This window comes from Podarcis muralis, chromosome 13 (genome assembly GCF_964188315.1).
Source record: "Podarcis muralis chromosome 13, rPodMur119.hap1.1, whole genome shotgun sequence".
Lineage (NCBI taxonomy): Eukaryota > Metazoa > Chordata > Lepidosauria > Squamata > Lacertidae > Podarcis > Podarcis muralis.
Genome location: NC_135667.1, coordinates 40827049 through 40849095, shown reverse-complemented (window position 1 = coordinate 40849095; position 22047 = coordinate 40827049). Strand labels below are relative to the sequence as shown.

Genomic DNA, 22047 nt, shown 5'->3' with positions numbered 1-22047 from the left:
TGTAGAATAGAGAAGGCAGAATACATCAGAGGTGGTTTATCTTATATACTTTCTTGCCCGTTAAGACTGGAAGGTGAGTCCCTGCTCTTTCCCCCATTGGATGCTGCTCTGCAATTGCTTTCTGACGTCTCCTCCCTTCACCTCTTCTATGATAGTTGGCTTCCACTGACCTTTTCTGGCCTGCCAGAGTCTCCTGACTGCCAATTTCCCACCTAGATCACAAACCCAACCCAGCACCTCCTGTCTGTTTGGGGATCATCGAAACACAAAATGGCGGAGAAACAAAAAATGTTAAGCAAGCAAAGCTAAGAGCTGCGCTTCACTCTGCCCCAAACAGAGATGCTGATCCTTGAGAGAAGAAGAGGAGGAGGAGGAGGGAGGAGGAGGAGGAGGAGTTTGGATTTGATATCCCCCCTTTCACTCCCTTTCAGGAGTCTCAAAGCGGCTAACATTCTCCTTTCCCTTCCTCCCCCACAACAAACACTCTGTGGGGTGAGTGGGGCTGAGAGACTTCAAAGAAGTGTGACTGGCCCAAGGTCACCCAGCAGCTGCATGTGGAGGAGTGGGGAAGCGAACCCGGTTCACCAGATTACAAGTCTACCACTCTTAACCACTACACCACACTGGCGGGAACGATCACAGTGTAGTCACAAGACAGACCCTCTCTCCCACAGAAATACAACTACTGCATCTCTTCCCCCTCCCCAACTTAAAGTGTAGTGGAAATTATTCCCTCCCATTCCAGTACAGGAACATGGTTACCATACATTTAGCTCTTGTCCAGTACTAGTGCTTCTTTAATATTTACCCGGATATTATCCCCAACATATACATGGGGGTTTTTTTTGGAAAGGCCTTCAGAGGTCATATTTCCTACTTTGCTGTTGAATCCATTCCCTTTGACCCTTCACTGCTCTGCCATTAGGACACAGCTTCTTATTTAGCATGGGTAGCACATTTTCATAAATCTGCTACGACGGTAGATGCTGAACAGGCTGTCACTGTTCATTTAACAGAGTTTGCATTCTGGCTTTATAATTTAGTCTGCTCATAGAATTTGGCTATCTGCTGAATCAAACTTGGGGCTTGATCGGGCTGTAAGGTGAGGCCTCCAGATGCGAGTCTCAGCAGCCCCCAGCCCTAAGGTGAGAATTCTGAACCAAATCTCCCCACATTAGGAATCACATTTGTTTTTAACTTCTCTTTTACTGACAGTCAAAGGACAATTCCTTTCCTTCCCCAACATGGTCTGTGTGTTGGGGGAGGATGAACTGTACTCATGACAAACACATTTCACTTTAAAATATGCAAATAAAGAGCACAGCCCCATCTGTTTCAATGTGTGACATGCATCATTATTTCTCAAAATATGGTTCCGGAGGTGGTAAAATTATGGGGCGTGTGGGAGGGAGGGAGGAGGCGTGTAGGAGAGAAGTAGAAGAGTTCCACTCTGCCCAGTATGGTTAGCAAAAAAAGAGACGAGTTCAAGGAAACGACAGCCGTGAGATGCTTTCCAGGATCTGAAGTGGCTTCCATTCTAACACCTACCATAATGCATCATTAAAAAGGCAGCTTATTTAAAAGATTGATAAAAGCCGAAGAGCAAACACTCCCCGCTGCAGCCTAAATTACAAGTGCTGTGCAAGGAGAGACAGTGAAGAGTCAAGCAAAGGGACCAGGCCCTCCCACAGTACTGTCAACTTGACAAGCCTGTGGAAAAGGCAGGGAGGCGACAAAAAAAATAAAAAATAGAAACCACAGGATCCAAAGCACACAAGACTGGTACATGGTCAAAGCTTCCAAATAAGGATCAGGCTCTAGATGTTGATCGTAATTTGTAGTTAAGAACCATGTCAGGGGATTTTTAAAGTTTTAATACTTTGTCGTGGGGAGTGTTTCATTGGGACTGCAGCATGTGAAGATGGGAGATGAAACCTCCTTTCCCAAGCTGTAATCCTGATGAAAAACACTCATCAAACCCACAAGAAGCCTGAGATAAAAGGCTCCTGTGGGTGCCAATGAAAATTTAATGCCTCCTATTACATTTTTAAAATTCCCCGACATGGTTTTTGACTATGCATTTAGTGTGACATGGTTTTGACCCCGAGGAGCCAAGCGGAATGTGCTTGAGTTTCGTGAAAATAGCTTCCGAGGCGTGTCATGACCCGACAGTATGGCTGCAACTTGACCTGGAACTGTTTCACTGAGCTCAGTGTCACTGAATCCCAATGAATATGCATGGGCTTTTGCCAATGAAATGCTGACCTTGAACCCACTTCAAAATCTGTAGCTACTGTGAAGTCAGCAGAAGTCTTGGACTTGCACTACACAGAAGTGTTCGAAGAACTGCTCTGAAGATTAGTCAGTAAGCAATGCCTGTAACAAAGCTGTTGGACTTAGGAGAACTTCCAAACTCTGAAACCAAGCAAACACAAAAAGAAAGATCCTGCCTAAGGAAGCTGGCATCTTCACTGGAGCCTTTCAAGAATGGACGTTCATCTGTTAGGAGTGCTTCAATTAGGATGCCCTGTCTTTGGTGTTGTGTAGGATGTCAGAACTTCACATCTGAAAGACCATCACCTATGAACCACACTTTTGAAAGGGGAGAGGGAAGAAGACCACTCCCTTTTTAATAACTACTATATTAGTCATGACAGATTGGATGGTTTGGCTCAGGAGAAAGATATGCTGCAGCACAACACTACCACCAGCAGTGCTCAATATCCGCACCGGGAAATAAATCTAATAAGGTAACTTCTTGCTATACCTTGTTGTAAAATTGCCCTTTCCCCTTATGGGGTATCCAAGAGCCCATATAGAGTCCTTACATAGGTTCCCTATTAGTAGGAGAGAATAACAGAGGCCAACCAGAGAATATTGAGAAGCAAAGCAGCTAGTAAGCTTGATCTTTATTGATCTGTCCGCAGGAGAGAAGAGGGACCCAGAAAAATGGCGCGCAAGGCCTTATAAAGACTTTTGAAATTGCCACCCTATAGATCAAGACCACCCCCAGAAACATCATACATACATCACAGAAGGGTTGTAACCTAAGACCACCCCTCAGATACATCATACCTACATCACAGAAAAGATACAGTGGTGCCCCGCAAGACGAATGCCTCGCAAGACGGAAAACCCGCTAGACGAAAGGGTTTTCCATTTTTGAGTAGCTTCGCAAGACGAATTTCCCTATGGGCTTGCTTTGCAAGACTTGCGAGTCTTGCCATTTCCCCCCCGCTTCCCCCCCTTTTTTCAAAGCCGCTAAGCCGCTAATAGCCTTTTAGCAGCTTAGCCGCTAATCCTTTAATAGCCGCTAAGACACTAAACCGCTAATAGCGTTAATCCGCTTAGCCGCTAATGGGGTTGCTTCACAAGACGAAAAAACCGCTAGACGAAGAGAATCGCGGAACGGATTCTTTTTGTCTTGCGAGGCACCACTGTAAAATAGAAATTTGAATGTTGTTTATCTCCTGTCTGGCAGGTTACTTGATTGGATTGCCTGGGGAGCCTGGCTAGTCTTTTGTAATGATAAATACTTCGTTCCTGGGCCAGGTCACAGGCTCACACCCTATTCATATCTTAAATGTGCCCTTAAGACAGGATTTGTGAGGAAAGAGACAATGGGGAGGTTTCCCACTTTGGCCTTGCGGAGAAAACATTGGCTCAGTTTAGGAGTCAAAATTGTTCCAGGTCAGTCTTCCTGTGCTGATCTATGTACATGCTTGGTTGGTACGCTTATGAACATTACCATATATCTAAGACCTGAAAATTCCTATCACAACCTCAACTTTCCCCATCACAGTTGTTGGGGAATCAAATGAATGAACCTTTCATAAAAGGGGGTTGGACAAGGGTACCCTTATAACATTATTATGCTATTTTGCTTAGACCCTCATCACTGCAAGGCGTTAGTAGAGACTACCTCATAGAATGATAGGACTATTTGCACCTTAAAGAGATCAACACTAAGCCACATTAAAAAGTAACAAGGCTCTGGCTATGAACAGAATGCCGGATAGGATGGGGCCATGGAGGAAACAAATCAAAAACATTCTTTTAGCATCTACTGTCCTTGTCAACAGAGGGGCATTGGCAGAAAAGAGAGGCAGGATGTCTGTATTTAGATTCCGCTCAGCAAGTTCCTCGCAACTCCAGTTTCACTGGAAAAAGCATTTGTGTTAGCCCTTGAAGATTTCCTCCACCAGATCCAAGCGCCTAAAACCCCAACCCAACAGATACACAGAAACTCCACGCCAAAACCGAGTAATTCGTTCTGAAATTTAAATGCCAATAGTGCAACACAGAGACATGTTATGGTTGTACGAACCTTGCAAAAATATTTTCGTGCTTGCTACAGCCGAAGCACATGTGCCCTCTCCTACCCACCCTGCTTCACAGTCGCCTGAGCTGCTAGGCAAACAACATTTCACACTGTCAAAGCACAGCTGATCCTCCAGGCACCAAAACTGAAACTAGCAAGATAAATTCCACACGGGCACGAGCGTTGCTTGTATGGCTTCCAGAGCGTTGCAAATGGGATCTGTTCTTCAGAGGTTGCTGTTGATATTGCAGCAGGAAAAAAATTCTGCCTCTAAGCTGCTAGGCTCCAAAATTAGGTAAAAGAGCCCTTAGAGAGGGGCAAAATACTGCAAAACGAGCACAAAAGATGTTCAGTTTTATATTCAAAGTGGAAACTGATAAAATTATGACGGTTCTCCTACTGTGCCTCACTAATTATGGGGTCAGAGACAATGCCTGTTCCCCTGCTCCATTTTTAATTAGCGTTAGGGACACCACAGTTTGAGTCAGAAAAGTGGATATTGTATTGCTGCAGACAGAATAAATGTGGTTCTGTGAAACTGATAATATACTCGGGGGGCAGGGCACATGCAACCTGGCTTACTCATTAAACTAGAGTTCTTCATATATCCAGACTTCAGTGTGCAATGAAGGTGCCTGTTAAACATACTGGTTTCCAAGTTTATGTGTGGCCCAACCACTGGGCTAAAGGCAGGAATAAATGGCCTTTGCAATGCAGCAATGAGTGTTCATAAACATTGGAGGATTTTGGATGAAGATCCCTATGTAATGGCACGTCAGGTATGTTACCTCAGATACAGAACAATTCCCATTTCTACTTCTTTCCACAACCCCAACACACAAGACAGGGAAATGCCTTCTGAATCGATGGCAAGCCCCTTATATCATCCCTGATGTGGGTCACTGTGCAGAAGCCCTTCTCTGATTACAGCTGTTGGACTGTAATCTAATACGAAAACGCAGTCTTTTGTTAATAGTGGAAGCCTCTTCTTCTTCTTTTTTTGGCAGCTCACCCATTCCTAGTATGTACAGCTTTAAGGGCATGTTGGGACAGAGAAAAGCAAAATATTAAATTATGACAAGTCAGCCGCAGCTTTTGTTCTCATCTCCTCTCCCCATCTACTTATTTCCACCACCACCGCCATGTTGCTATGGCAACAGCAGCGGCAGGGTCTTGATTGACAAGCCTCCTGAGAGGAGTGTCTGGGGAAATAAAATGCCTCAAGGCAAAAGGGGGGGGGAGATAGACGAGAGAGGAGGGGGGGGGGGAAACACTGTCAGCTCACAATACTGGAAAGGATGGCAGACACACAGCCCTTTCAAACAAAAGGGACATTCCTGTGTGCCGAGCTGAAACATTAATAAGCCTGACTTCTTGCACAACTGCATGGAGTCTTGCAGTTCAACCTCACAGATGCAACCAAACCTAATGCCTTTATAAAAGGACGAGCTGGCAAGGGGAACTAAGTGTAATGGTTTCTGATAGAAGCAAAGCTTGGCAGCGTCCTAAATGGCTTGAGTCTGCATTACAGGAATAGTCAACCCAAGGATGATCAGGGCGAAGAGGAAGGTGTTAGAAGTCTGATTTGAAGAGACACCATTACATTTGCTATTTAAGTCCTGCTGGCTCTTTTTAGAGGGAACGCTGAGATAACACTGCTTGTGTTTTTTTTCATAGAGGTATCATACAGCTACTTGAAGCAAACCACTTATTAAATAGATAACTGGTTGAACATGAAGCAGTTGGAGAATTCCACCTGTGAGCTTCCCCACCCCAACTATTCATGACACTTCTGAATGGCAAGGGCAAAGAAAGCATACACTGTTGCTCAGCTGAGGCCAGGGCACCATCTGTACCCCCTTCCTTGAAACGTCCGGTTTGGCCATGGTGACAAATGCCCCGGCTACATCTCATTTGGATTAGAACAACATGCACACTCTTCCTGGGACTGCCTCCAAATAGTAAGAAGAGCCTGCTAGACCAGGTCATTGGCCCATCTAGACCAGAGTCCTGTTCTTGCAGTAGCTAACCCACAAGCAGGAGATAAGCGCAAAAACACTCTCCCCTCCTGTGGTTTCATAGAATCAAAGAAGTGCAGAGTTTGAAGGAACCCTGAGGATCACCTGGTCCAACGCCCTGCAATGCAGAAATATGCAGATGTCCCCTATGGGGACTGAACTCTAACCAACTCAAATAGCCATAAAAGGACAAGCAACTACCGTACTTTTCACTCCATAAGACACACCTGACCATAAGACGCAACTAGTTTTTAGAGGAGGAAAACAAGGGGGGGGGGGAAATATTCGGAACGAAACAGTGGCTGTATGATTTTTGTGTTCATGCTGTGGCCACAGACATGTGATCTGACGGTGAGTTTGGGGTAGCCCAATGCAAGAATCCTGAGAATCCATGTGGATCCGTGCTTTGTAACCACGTTTTTGCGCCATTGCATGATCTGCTTTTCGCCCCTGGGCAATTCGGCTCCAGGGACCATGCCTTCACTCCATAAGACGCATAGACATGCCTTCGCTCCATAAGACGCATAGACATACTGTCATTGGACAGTAGAAGCCTTCAAAATCGCTGAGAGGGATTCATTTTGCTGCTTTGTTTAAACCTGCCCTTGCGTTTATTTATTGTGCTTTTAATTGTCATTTTACTTCATTTGCTTTTCTATTGTATTTGCATATTGTTACTCTTAGCTGCCTTGGACACTTGGCACGGAAAGATTATACAGTGGAACCTCAGTTTTCAAACGTAATCCGTTCCGGAAGACCGTTTGACTTTTGGAAACCAAAAACTGAAAGCAGAAGCCTCAGTTCAAAAGGGAAACTCAAAACGGAAGCCGCGTCGGACGTTCGGGTTCTGAAAAACGTTCAAGAACTGGAGCATTTACTTCTGGGTTTGACTGTAGACGCAAATAAATAAATAAACCCTCCAAGTTCCGTTAAGCAGGGGAGGCTGAACTATGACGTGCTTAGCCCCAACAGCTGAGTCTTGTGAAGTACACAAAATATGAAAGACAGAGAATGATGGACAGAAAGCAAGGTTGCCATGATCACCATCTATCTCTCTTGCATATTACAACAACCACAGCAACATCATCACAAGACTACAAATCCAGAACCCTCCACAGACTCTCCAGTGAGCCAAGAGCAGTGCTTCATCCCATCAACAAAATTCTGTATCCCTCTCTCATTTTCCACAATCTCCCAAAAATTATTGTGCCTCAGGACTGCAAGCAGTTTCCTCCAGTATTTTCCACAGTCACGTTTTGCACATAATGTGCAAGACGGAGACAGATTGGGGGAGGAACAAAATCTTGTTCAGCGGCAAATAAAAAGGGGAGTTGCTAACTATTAAACATTCTGAAGAAGCACACAAAAGTGACACAGAAACTGAACTGCCTCATTTTTTGGGGTCTTATTTTTTATATGAAGCTTAATCTTCATCTCTTCACTGGAAGCCTGCAAGGGCTCCATCTGCTGGTAAACAAGTAGCAGTTCTAAGTAGAAGCATGATGGAGCAAAAACTAGGCTAAGCTATATAGGTCTTTAAGGAATTATGTAATAACAATTCCAATGCATTTCAAGCCAGGTAAGGCCTCTAATTACCTTTTCTTTCTTTCTTTTTTGTTTTAGAAAATCAAGTCCCTCCAAAGAAATCTATGGCATTACAAGGCCCATCACACTTCCATAAATCCCCTTTTCTGTTTACTTAATGTGCGCTGTAATGAATCAATATTCTAGCATTACATTAAAAATTAATTTCCTACTTCCTGCTGGCAGCAACAGTAAAAGGGGCAAGCTACTGCAAAGCAGCAACCATTTCCCTCCCTTACCCATTGGGACATTCTAGCAGTGGGGAAAGCTGTCATACAAGCAATAGCAAAAGGGATCATTTACAGGAATCAGTCTTGCCTTTGTCCTACAGAGATGCAAGTTGGAGTAACAACCGTTTATACTTTGTGAGTACTGCTATGCACAAAACAGAACATACCAGTGCTGATGTTTCTAGGCCTTCCACTGCAAGAAACATCGTTAATTTTATCCCTTATTCTGAGCAGATTTACGACGTTGTGTTTTAGTATAATCACAGCGTAAAAGGGTTATTAAAAGCAATCATCACAAGTGTGCTTTTTTACTATTCCTATCTTTGGTTGTGGCTTGCACAAAAAGGCTACAGTGGTGCCCCGCAAGACGAATGCCTCGCAAGAGGAAAAACTCGCTAGATGAAAGAGTTTTCCGTTTTTTGAGTCGTTCCGCAAGACGAATTTCCCTATGGGCTTGCTTCGAAACGTCTTGCGAGTTCTTGCGAGTTTGTTTCCTTTTTCTTAAAGCCGATAAGCCGTTAATAGCCGCTAAGCCGCTAATAGCCGTGCTTCGCAAGACGAAAAAACCGCAAGATGAAGAGACTCGCGGAACGGATTAATTTCGTCTTGCGAGGCACCACTGTACAAAGTTGGATTTACAAGGGATGCGGTTTATGTTTGAGACAACACAATTTTCAAGCCCTCATTTCTGGTGTCCTCTGTTAGAAAATACGGCCCCAGATGGGTGCCCTGGAACTTTTATGCCCAATCACGTCCCTCTCTGTCTTGCTCCAAAATGCCACCCCTGCCTTGTCCATTCCTCTTGTACCATAACCAGCTTTCTAATTGGATTAAAGGTAAGCAAAGGTCAATAATCGTTTTAAAGTTACAACATACTAACTGCTTATTGATGCAAATCAGGTTTGCAGAAGTCTTCTTAGTTAGCCCAACTTATTTAAAAGTGTTCAGTTTCCCTGTGCTGAATTCGGATTTTGATGGCTAATTTGACAAACCTACTAATTACCGTATTTTTCGCTCTATAAGATGCACCAGACCACAAGACGCACCTAATTTTTGGAGGAGGAAAACAAGAAAAAAAATATTCTGAATCTCAGAAGCCAGAACAGCAAGAGGGATCGCTGCGCAGTGAAAGCAGCAATCCCTCTTGCTGTTCTGCCTTCTGGGATAGCTGCGCAGCCTGCATTCGCTCCATAAGACGCGCACACATTTCCCCTTACTTTTTAGGAGGGAAAAAGTGAGTATTATAGAGCAAAAAATACGGTACCTGACACAAGACTTGCAGACCTTGGAAAACTTTGGAGGCTAGTGTTTGAACTGCTTCTCTAATGCATATTGTGGGAAACAGCCGACTCCAAAATGAAACTGGAACCCTTTCCCTACAAATCAGGTTCAGCATAAAGATTAAGCTAACAGTGCACTGGGAATCTGCCACAGGCCATACTGCCACCTTTAATAAGCCCGCAGTGGCTAGAGCTGGGCTATTTTAAAGCAGCTTTTGCTACTGCCTCTCACCTTCTGTAGGAAGAGAACAACCCACACAAGCATCTTGGCGTGTAGTTCTTCCAATGTAAATAGTGTCCGAGGCGTGCGGATGAAAATCTTGGTCTTGCCGTAGGCCACGTCGTGTTGGAACCCGCAGTGCTCAATCAGTTTTTTCACAGCCTCCTTGTCTGATGGGAGCTTGTGATTTGGCCAAGTAAATTCAGGGATTATCTTGTACCTGCATGCCAGAATTTTAAAAGAAAGCACTGTTGGAGTTGTGTTTGCCATCTCTGCTCACTCGCAGACTCATCAGTATCATGGTAAAGGGCTACTTTACTTTAAAGGTCAGCACCAACACTTTGAATTGTGCCCGGAAACATACTGGGAGCCAGTATGTACCCTCGTACCTACGGGACCGCCTCTCCCGGTATGCCCCACGGATGACCTTAAGGTCCATATATAGCAACACCCTAGAGGTCCCGGGCCCTAAGGAAGTTAGATTAGCTTCAACCAGAACCAGGGCCTTTTCAACACTGGCTCCGGCCTGGTGGAATGCTCTGCCTCATGAGACCAGGGCGCTGCAGGATCTGATTTCTTTCCGCAGGGCCTGTAAGACAGAGTTGTTCCGCCTGGCCTTTGGCTTGGAGCCAATTTGATTCCCTCCCCCTCTTTCTTTTTTCTTTTCCTTCTCCTCCTGCGATGAGGTTTCAATATTTTAATGTTGTATTTTAATTTTGTTTTTAAGTTGTATTCATTCAATTTGTTTTTATTATTGCTTGTTAGCCGCCCTGAGCCCGGCCTTGGCTGGGGAGGGCGGGGTATAAATAAAAATTATTATTATTATTATTATTATTATTACTAGGGTATCCCCAGCATGACCTCAACAAATGCGATGGGACTTTATCTTTTCCCACTTCACATGGAAAGGAATTGCAAATGCAGATAATGGAATCAGTGACCTGTGCAGGCTTCAGTTGAACCGGGTTCAAACTGGTTTACGTACCACGGAGTGTCATCTTACTGTTTGACAGAACATTTGAATGAGCTACTTGACTACCAAGCTTTAAGGATGTTCCAGTTTTGCAGAATGAAACTCCAGATAAATACACTCAATGGGTTAGAGTAACTCAGTTGATAAGAGGGTGGGGCCTGGATCAAGCAGAATTATTCCTATCTGCCAAGGACTCTTGGGACTGCACAAGGACCTTCACCAGCCTAGCAAGTCAACAGGCATTGTGGGTGCTTAAGTCAGAGGCCTTTTCAGGCACAGAAAGCAATAAGAGGTGCAACAATTGGCAAGTCTTCTGCCCTTGCCTGCTCGACAACAATATCTTCCACCTGCTGAATTCCAGCAGTTGTCTCCTGGAGCCAAGAGACAGAGAATGCACAGCTGGCTTTGAGTATAGTTGTCTATATGGCCCAAGAATGCCTAAAAAAATCCTAGCCAAAGACAGGAAAGGGCAGCCTATTTATACCCCGCCCATCTGGCTGGGCCTCCCCGGCCACTCTGAGCGGCTCCCAACAGAAGAAAAACAGAAGAAAACATCAAACATTAAAAACTTCCCTAAACAGGGCTGCCTTCAGATGTCTTCTAAAAGGCAGATAGTTGTTTATTTTATTGACATCTGACGGGGGGGCGTTCCACAGGGTGGGCGCCACTACCGAGAAGGCCCTCTGCCTGGTTCCCTGTAATCTCACTTCTTGCAGTGAGGGAACTGCCAGAAGGCCCTCAGAGCTAGACGTCAGTATCTGGGCTGAATGATGGGGGTGGAGATGTTCCTTCAGGTATACTGGGCCGAGGCAATTTAGGGCTTTAAAGGTCAGCACCAACACTTTGAATTGTGCCCAGAAACATACTGGGAGCCAATGTAGCTCTTTCAGGACCAGTGTTATATGGTCTCGGCAGCCCCTCCCCAAGTTAAAGCAGAGGCACACTACCAGGCAGCCCTGCTCTCCCATCTGAATTTCTTTGCTCAAGCTTTAACAGCTTATCACCAGCATAAATAGCAGCATTCAGCGTCCAAGGTGACCTCGGTATCTCTTTGGAATTAAAGAAGCTGCAACTCACATATTCAGTCATATAGAAAGGTGCTTTGCCGAAAATGGCGTATAGCTTTGCAGCGGAGTGTGCGCTTGGGAGCATGCATGCGCATCCATTTTCATTTAGATCTGCTGAGGAGCTCCTGCTCTGCCACAGGGAGCCCATGGCGTAAATATCTGATCTATTCAGACAGCCAAACTCTTGCTCTTGGTTCCAGCTCTCTGCTTGCTAACCACGGATGGGGAAAATATTTCCTGTGCTAATCGGCTGGGAGAAAAGAGGTAGTGGGAGAACCACACGACTTTTGGACATTGAATTTATCCTACAGGGATGATAACCAAGCTGCTCTCTAAGAAACCAAAGCTATGACGACAAAACTACATGCAAAAGATTTTAAAGCAGAGGTGTTAAAAGTGGGGAACCAATGGCCCTCTAGATACTGGTGAATTATAACTCCCACATGTGGTGGACATGTGAAAAGATTAAGATTTTTTGGGGGGAAATATACGATGAATTAAAAAAGATGGTGGGGATAACTTTTACTAAAAAAAGGAGGCATTTCTATTAAGTATTTTAGATAAAGAGATCCCAAAAAATCTAAGAGAGGTATTCTTGTAGGCAACCGCAGCAGCTCGTATACTTGTGTCCAAGGGATGGAAAGATCACGAGGCTCCAAAAATAACAGATTGGCAAATCAAATTATAGGAATTGGTGTTGACGGCTCAACTGACTAGTAAACTCAGAGGAAACTCAAAGCAAAAATTTGCGGAAAAATGGGACGGTTATAGAAGATATGTTCAAAAATACAATAATAGTTTTGAATCTGTGCTAGCATTCGAGTGATAAAGGAACTAAAAGGAGGTGGACAACAATTAAGGATTTATTATGTTTTCAGAATGTATTAGAAAAATTATATAGAAAGGTTTATTTTTTTGTGTACATTCAAATGTAAGATAAAATATATGCAAAGGGACTTGACAGGAAGTCAAAGTGGAAGAAAAAATTTTGGAAGATAAAAAGGGAAAAAATATTTACTTTCATTATTATCATTTTGTGTGCGGGTGTGGGTGTGCAGGTGTCTGCACATATGTGTGTTGTTGTGTGCAATGTCTGGGAGGAAATAAGACGGTAAATAACAAATAACAAACTAAATATCAATGTATGTAATTTTTATTTCTTAATTATATTTAGTGGTAGTATGGATGTATTGTTTTTTGTAACATAACATCATTCAATAAAAATTATTTTTTTAAAAAAAAGAATTATAACTCCCACCAGCCCCAGCAAGCATGGCAGATGGCATGGGATGATGAGTTGCTGTAGTTCAGCAACATCTGGAAGGCCAAAGGTTCCCCACGCCTTTATTAAAGGTCTGTAAAACTGGCCTGGTGAAACTATTTTCATTAATGCCAACAGAAATCCCTATACGTGTAAATGTGTACTATTTTTTTGGCAAAGGGTGTTTAAGGAGATAACAGAAATCACTGGGTTAAAGCTGGCTGAAAGTCCAGAGGTAGCATTATTATCCATTTGCAATGGGGGTGGAAGGTTCGCAGGCTGTGAAGGACTCGCTCACAAATTTATTGACAGCTGCACAAGTTATTATAGCGAGGAAGTGGAAGGGGCAAACAGAATATAAAATGGAAGAATGGTATAAAGAGGTGTGGGATATAGCTATTAATGATAAATGAACATGTGCTATTAAGGTAAGATGGGGAATATGCAGGAGAAATGATTTTGAGGAGATATGGAAGGCGTTTGTAGAATTTGTATTGTTAAAAGGGGTCAAACCATCGCAAGAGGTTTTGAAATTTTGGGAGGTTGGATAGTTACAATGGAATGGTCTCGGGGGTGGGGTGCACATTTTTATTCTTATTTATTTATGATTATTACTTTGTAAAAAAAAATTGAAAGAAATAAATCCCTATACACGTTATTTTATTCTCCAAAATAAAGCAGGGGGTATATAAAGCCAGTACCACTCAACACGATACATTTCAGTCATTTCTGCCAAGCCTCTAGATGGTCCCCAAACAGCTGAAGGCTAGTCAGTTTTATCTTTCCTTACCTGTGAAGGAATTTCTCGTATGTCTGACGATAGGCAAAACCTGCTCTTCGGACCCTGACGTTTTCCAGGAGTCCAAGGTATTCCACCTGATGCCTGCAACGCTCCTCATCAAATAGCTGTGGCGACTTTTTGTCATTAGGCTTAATGCAGCGGACGTAGTATGGTTCCTAGTGGGAGACAGTGAGGAACACAACAATTTTAATGCTAAGAGCCAAGGCGCAAGGGCAGGGCAGTGCAAATGTAATACTCCAAATCGGATCATCGTTGCAAAGAAAACAAGCCAGAGAATTGCATGCTCCTCTTCCTCCATGCTGGTCCTAAACATGGTTAGGGCTAACCACAGTTCAAAGTGTTGGTGTTGACCTTTAAAGCCCTAAACGACCTTGGCCCAGTATACCTGAAGGAGCATCTCCACCCCCATCGTTCAGCCCGGACACTGAGGTCCAGCACCGAGGGCCTTCTGGCAGTTCCCTCCCTGCGAGAATGAGGTTACAGGGAATCAGGCAGAGGGCCTTCTCAGTAGTGGCGCCCGCCCTGTGGAACGCCCTCCCATCAGATGTCAAGGAAATAAACAATTATCTGACTTTTAGAAGACACCTGAAGGCAGCCCTGTTTAAGGAAATGTTTAATGTTTGACATTTTATTGTGCTTTTAATTTGCTGTTGGGGGCCGCCCAGAGTGGCTGGGGAAACCCAGCCAGATGGGTGGAGTATACCGTATTTTTCGCACGATTGGACACACCGGACCATAGGACGCACCTAGTTTTTTTGGGGGGAAATAAAGGGGAAAAATTTTCCCTTTATTTCCCCCCCAAAAGCAGGTCAGGGAAACCGAACCAGGTCGAGGAACAGCGGGATAGTGGCGCTGCGCCTCCCTGCTGTCTCCCAAGCTTGTGGGGCTGGCTGATGTCTGCCTGGCGGGCGGGGCGCTCTGCTTCAGGGCGCCCCACCCGCCGGGCGGCAAGCTGCTATCCGCAGCGTGGGGAGCCCTGCAGGGAACTCCTGCAAGGCTCCCCACGCTGTGGATGTCTGCCCGGCGAGAGGGGCGCTCTGCTTCAGGGCGCCCCTCGCGCCGGGTGGCAGGCTACTATCCGCAGCGTGGGGAGCCCTGCGGGGAACTCCTGCAAGGCTCCCCACGCTGCGGATGTGTTCCCGAAGCACCGAGAGCTCTGCTTTCAGGGCGCCCGACGCTCTGGGAAGCAGGCTGCTATCCGCAGCCTAGACACGGCTAGCGGAGCACTAATCCCGAAGCTTGGGGCGTGCGGAGCTCAGCGCGCCCCAAGCTTCTGGGTGCCGGCAAGGTCTCCGCTAGCCTTGCCGGCACCCAGAAGCTTGGGGCGCGCTGAGCTCCGCACGCCCCAAGCTTCGGGATTAGCGCAGTGGTCCGCTAGCCCTGGGAGAGCCGCGCGATGTCGCGGGGCTCTCCCACGGCTAGCGGAGACCTTGCCGGCACCCAGAAGCTTGGGGCGCGCTGAGCTCCGCACGCCCCAAGCTTCGGGATTAATGCAGCGCTCCGCTAGCCGTGGGAGAGCTGGGTGCGCACCGACCCCTCTCACTCTCCAGGCTTCAGCGAAAGCCTGCATTCGCTCCATAGGACGCACACACATTTTCCCTTGCTTTTTAGGAGGGAAAAAGTGCGTCCTATGGTGCGAAAAATACGGTAAATAATAAATTATTGTTATATTATTATTATTATTAACGCAACCTGATGTCCTCCAGGTGTTTTAGACTGCAACTCCCATCAGCCCTGAGCACTGGCCATGCCGGTTGGACTGACGGGTGCTGGAATCCAAAAGCATCTGTAGGTTGCTAACTTGGGGAAGGCCAAGCTATCCAAAAGAAAAAGCAAGCATTGCGTGGAAATGATTGTATTAAGGGTTGCTTCAACAATTTTTATTTATTTAAAAAAAGCATTCAGAGGCTTGCTATGGCAAGTGTTTGGCAAACGACATGCTGCACGTTTCATGCTGGCGAGGTTAAGAGAAGATGCACTTCAACTAGATGCCTGGTTTATTAAGTGATGGAATTAAGTACACTGACAAAGCTCATTTGCAGTGGAAACAAATGGAAGCACAAGGAGGAAGGAGAAGGGAGCAGGTTCAGCCAGCAAACGAGAGATTAAGAAACAAACGAGAGGGGTCCCCAGAGATTTTAAAAAAACCCAGTCTCACAATGGTCCATCACTCACTACAGCTGTCAGCGAAAGGAACATTAAGGAAAGACCCCTGGTGATCTTTTGAAAGAAGCCCAAAGCCTCAAGAGGCAACTCTAAGGATTTAGTATTTATCAGCCACACTCCATTACACGTGGCAGGAGCATAAATCAGTCCAAAGATATTATTTTTTAAAAGGTGCATGAGAAACACCTCTTGTCTTTTATTTCCTGACTTACAAGATCTGCTTGACGAGAAATGAGAGCACACAAACCCCTTAATAAGACAGGGAAGGGAGAAAAAAGTACATTTAGCTTTTATGGTGCCCAGATATTGTTTTGATCCTGATATAACAATAAATAAAGGTTGAATGAAGGCTTTGGGTGTATCCTTTCTAATAAATGCTCCTAAATGGATGCTTTTACATACCTACTGATATCTTGGCTATTAACATTCTAACACAGTCTGGTGCTGGAGGAGACTCTTGAGAGTCCCATGGACTGCAAGAAGATCAAACGTATCCATTCTGAAGGAAATCAGCCCTGAGTGCTCACTGGGAGGACAGATTGTGAAGCTGAGGCTCTAATACTTTGGCCACCTCATGAGAAGAGAAGACTCCCTGGAAAAGACCCTGATGTTAGGAAAGATGGAGGGCACAAGGAGAAGGGGATGACAGAGGATGAGATGGTTGGATAGTGTTCTCGAAACATGAGTTTGACCAAACTGCGGGAGGCAGTGGAAGACAGGAGTGCCTGGCGTGCTCTGGTCCATGGGGTCACGAAGCGTCGGGCACGACTAAACAACAACAACAATGCAGTCTTATTCCTCCATCTACTGAGTGGGATGGCTGGTCATTCTTACTGTTAGTGAGTCACAAAATGACATTTTAGAAAGGAGGAGAATATTTGCCCACCTTACACACAAGGAATATAGGGCAAGAAGCAAATCCCTACAGATAAATGGACTGAGGTTAAGTGCTAGAAAAATCTAAGATCTATACAGGCAGTTAATTGGCATGCCATAACTGACACATTAAATCCTGAACCTGGACAGTCAGAGCAAAATTTAGTGCATTTATTCCAAAAATTGAACAGGCTAATTTACAGGCCAAATATTCGCAGAGTAGTTGACTACAATTTAGGTGGGGATTTAGTTTGTGCACCATTCCCAATCTCTAGTTTAAGGAAGGAACTGCAGGGTAATCAGTCAAATTGTTAAATAAGTCTCTGAGCACTAATTGGCCTGGGTGGTAATCCCCCCCACCCAACATAAGAGCTTGTGAATCAGGACTCTTCTATGGTCTGAACAATAAGACAACTCTACCAATGGCTCCATGACCGAAGACTCTTGACTGTATTACATGCTCCACTGATTTGAATGGAAAAGGGGAAAGTCTGAAGGTCAGATGGAGAATCGAAGCAAAAACATTCGGCCAGAATCAGAGGTACCGAAAGGAGACCATTAACAGGATCAGCAGGTTTCTAAATTATTATTAAACTGTTTTCTCTTTATTTAAATTACTTTTTATTCACCTTTCATAAAATCTCAAAGCAGTTCATAATAAGACATTAGAACTACAGCAAAGCAACAAATACAGCAGCAATCAAGTCCCGATAAACTCAATACACTGGCCTTAATACATTCGCGTTGTACTTTTAATGTTTTATTGTGAACTGCTTTAAGATTTTTATGCAAAATGATATAAAAGTAGAATAATTGGTAAGTTCTTAGCAAGCAGGCAGGCACTTGCATTATCTTGGAGGGTTGTTCCATCGGCTGGGTGTCACAACAGAAAAGATCCTCCTCTGGGTTGTTGCAAGATGGATCACTGTGGGTTGTGAAACAACCAGGAGTACCTTGGCTGAAGATCTTAGCGACCAGTTAAGTCTATACCAATGAAGGATTAAGTTGGTCCCAAGTTGTTTAAGTCTTTACAGGTAAGTACCAACATTCTTAATTTGGTATATTGACAGCATATTAGCAACCACAGCAGGTTTTTTAAAGAAGCGAGATATAGATATAGATGATATAGATATAGAGTGCATTACAAATGTAATCTTACAAAAATAAAATAAAGACAACAATGAAGTTAATGCTATTCAAGCCTGGACAGTTTTTGAACAGCACATTTCGTCAGCTGCTTAGCACACAATATTACGCTTCCCTCATAAAAGAAAATTTAATGCAACCATTATAACCCATTTATTTAACATATTGGCTTGACAGCTGTAAAGCTCTTAATGGCTGCCAAAGAGTCAGACTTTAATGTCCACGTTGCTGCTCTGAAGAACTCAGCAGTCCTTCTTCATTAAGGAAAAGATTGCACATAAAACTTTTGAATGATCAAGACAGAACCTTTCCTACACACTCTGCAGGAAGAAATCCCCATGGGACCTCCTAATGCATTTTGTTTGTACCTTCTCCCTGGGTCTCTTTACTGCTTCGCCTTTTAAATTAAGATTTTAGAGCTTCACTAATTTTGCCTCACACAGAGCACTGTCTACCCATCATGTGATTAATGCCCATAATGCAAAAGAAGGTTCAAGTCAGTAAGGGGGGAAAAAGGATGGAGAAATAAACTGAAATAAACCTCAGAGGCGCTGCACTGACCCGTTCCCATGTGAGCTTAGATACAGGAGCCAACCCTGTATGAATAGCAGCAGAGCTTTTTCCTTACACGCTTTGTTTTTGAAGCTTGTCTGTTTCTGAGGAACCCTCTGGTGCTATTCTTGCTGGGGGTGCAAGGCACAAGTGGCTTACAGAGCCCTTTGCCAAGATCTTTGCTTGCATGGGATAAAGTTGGCTGTATTCTATCCTCAAGTTATGCTGACCAGACAAGGGTTGGATTGCTATTAAGTCCTCTATGCCAACATAAGCCCAGGTTATGATCGTGTAGGAAATTTGCAGCATCGTAACATTGTCGATGTGGGAAGCGGGTGGCGCTGTGGTCTAAACCACAGAGCCTAGGGCTTGCTGACCAGAAGGTTGGTGGTTCGAATCCCCGCGACAGGGTGAGCTCCTGTTGCTCGGTCCCTGCTCCTGCCAACCTAGCAGTTTGAAAGCACACAGTGCAAGTAGAAAAATAGGTACCGCTCCTGCGGGAAGGTAAACTGCATTTCTGTGCACTGCTCTGGTTTGCCAGAAGCGGCTTAGTCATGCTGGCCACATGACCCGGAAGCTGTACGCCCGCTCCCTCGGCCAATAAAGCGAGATGAGCGCCGCAACCCCAGAGTCAGCCACGACTGGACCTAATGGTCTGGGGTCCCTTTACCTTTACATAGATGGAAAAAACTGACATTAGACCAGGTGCTGGGACCCTTTTCCATCATGAGGGCCACTTTGCCAAGGCTACTCGTGACTTGCGAGCTGGGGCAAAGGCAAGAGCGGCCACAGGAAAAGTATGCGACTCTTTTTTGAACAGTAAGCTACATTCCAGCCGCACGAAAAGTCATGAGGTTTCAATATCCAGGCATGGTGACAGTTCAAGAATGCATTTCAGCTAATTCCCTCAAGGAAGTTGCAGAACAGGGCTGGTGAGGGGGTATGTCCTATGGAGAGTGCCTGGAGGTCCCATTTAGCCCTGAGTCTAAGGTTCCCCACCCCTGCTTTAAACCGAAACCCATTATTACCTTTGACGCCAGGTTGTCCACTAAAGCAATCATTGAGTTCTTGAAAAGGGTAGCAGCGGTCAGTGGTCGCTTAGTCACTTCTGTGATGCTCAACTTGCCTTCTGGCCACATCTTTCTCAGCACGGGATTGGAGCTACAAAGCAAAGGAAGAAAAGAGTGAAAAGGTCAGTAATATTTGGTCAGCCGTAGTGAAGAGACATACAAATAACTGAAGCTTGACTCCTTTTTTGTATTAACTTTTATTAAATTTTCTGTTTTACCATTTGGAATATTCTTTTAAGCAACCTTAAAATGTCAATGACTTCCCTTCTTCCCTTTCCATGGTCCATTTTGCATATCATAAATCCCTGCATATTTTACATAAACTAAACCATTTAGTATTTCATTATGACTGCATCCATCAAAACTTGTTTACACTGTTGTATTTGTCTTAATGCCCCAATGCTTTCAAGTGTACGCAATTTCCCCCCATATATTCAATAAACATTTTCCAATCCTTTCTAAACGTATTTTCTTCTTGCTCTCTTATTCTATATGTTAGGCCTGCAAGCTGTGCATATTTCATCTGTTTAAGTTGCCATTCTTCTTTAGTTGGGACCTCGCTCATTTTCCACTTTTGGGCTAACAAAACACGGGCCACAGTGGTGGCATACATAAAAAACCTTTTTTTTTTTTACACACGGGAATTTCCATCTAATTAACCTCAACAAAAAGGACTCTGGTTTTTTTTTTGGGGGGGGGGGGGAGTATTTTTAAACATTTTTTAAAAATTCATTATGAATTTATTTTCCAGTATTACCCTTTTACATGTCTGAAGCTTGACTCCTTACCTGTTGTACATCAGGCGCTTGAAATCTTGAAATAAAGTGTCCTTGTTTTTATCTATGAATCCTGTGACTGAGTAGCTGGGTAAATGAGAGAAAGAGAGATAATTAATTTCAGTGAACCTCAAGTGACAAAAGTAACAATTGGCCACTGAAAGGGAGAGGCATTTAGTACATAAGAAGAGCTTGCTGGATTGAGCCATGTAGTTCTAGTGTCCTGTTTTCATGGTGGCCAGCCAGATCGCTATGGGAAGCCCACAAACAGGACCCTAGTGCAAAAGAGAACTCTCTCCTCCTGCAGTTTCCAGTAACTTGGTGTTCAGAAACTGCGGAGACAGAGTTACCATGTCTGGAACGTATCACAACAGTCTCAACAACACATGGTTATCAGTACGGTGACACCACACATTTTACCAAGCAGAAAATTAACAGCACCAGGGGTTCTCTCTTCCCTGGTAGACTTCCAGTGGGCTAAATCAGAAGCTAACAAAACATACTTCATACACAGTGACATGATGACTAACTGCTGGAGAGAAGGTGTACTAGTTGTGAAAGCTCACCTTCGTTCTCCTCTCACACAGGACACTATACGATGTGGCCAAATTTAGCTAGCAATTAAAGCCATGTGTATTGTTTATCAAATTTTATCTATATAATCCAAATAACAAAACAGAACTTCTTGAAACAGACAGATAAGAACCAAAGCAAAGCAAAGCTGTGCATATTTTCTAGTTTTAAAGTACACGCCAATTTTTTAACAGTAGTTGCTGCCCTATCTGAAATCAGAAAAAAAAAATTGCTTCACTAGCATAATAGTATTATTTAAGAAGACCCATTTTGAAGTGGAGAGTTATTGGAATGAAACACTAAGGGCAGGAACAGTGAGGTGGGAAGACTCTGGCTCAAATCTCATCTCAGCTGTGGACTTAACTAGACAACCTTAAACACACACACACACACACACACACACACACACACACACACACATTATCTTGACCTCAGTCCATGTCTAAGCCTATGATTTTTAAAATGTAGAACTTATAAAATAGCTCAACAGGGCTCTCAAGACAGCAATACAGAGATAGCACTGACCTACTTTCCAGGGCTGTTGTAAATATTACTGGGATTATACGGTGAGACACTTTAACCCAGTGGTCCGTCAAGTATTGTTGGGCTATTAACTCCCATCATACCCAACCACTGGTCACTCCTCTCGTCTCACATTTCTATTCATGTTTCCTTTACATTAACATTTCCTCCAGAAATTGCACACTTTCATGTGTGTGTTGCTACATTAAAATTGTATAGCTGCAGCAACACATTAAAATATGCCAAGAAGCAAATTCATGAGGGAGAACAGTGAAACAATGGCTTCTGGGGTTATGGAAGGATTTAGCTTTTGTGTTTGAAAGAAATTAACAAGGTGCCCAGGTAAACATGTGTTCAAGTACAATAAGATAAATTAAACAGCCTAACTAACTAATTAGCTAACTATTTATTTATTTATAACTATTTATTTATTTATTTGACACCCTTGATAAGGGAGGTTGAAAAGTGGTTTTGTGGCTACGCAGAGGAATAATGCAAGACCGCCTCACAGACCAGTCACGGGAAGCTATGAGTGGCATAGCACAGCAGCAGCGCCAAAAAAAAAACTATCTAAAAGCAAAACATATACAAACATTTCCTTAGACTTTGC

At 44.0% G+C, this 22047-nt stretch overlaps 1 protein-coding gene across 2 annotated transcripts in view; it reads right to left on the bottom strand.

Annotated features, from left to right (window-relative positions):
- Positions 1–22047, bottom strand: part of MYO1D (myosin ID) — a 181746-nt gene that overhangs the window by 98762 nt on the left and 60937 nt on the right. For both annotated transcript variants that reach the window (XM_077917458.1, XM_028704045.2), the window contains exons 13-16: positions 20355–20429; positions 19525–19657; positions 13745–13911; positions 9666–9873 (exon numbers count right to left, since the gene is read on the bottom strand). In XM_077917458.1, the coding sequence (XP_077773584.1) occupies positions 9666–9873; positions 13745–13911; positions 19525–19657; positions 20355–20429 (583 nt within the window). The remainder of the gene's footprint in view (positions 1–9665; positions 9874–13744; positions 13912–19524; positions 19658–20354; positions 20430–22047) is intronic.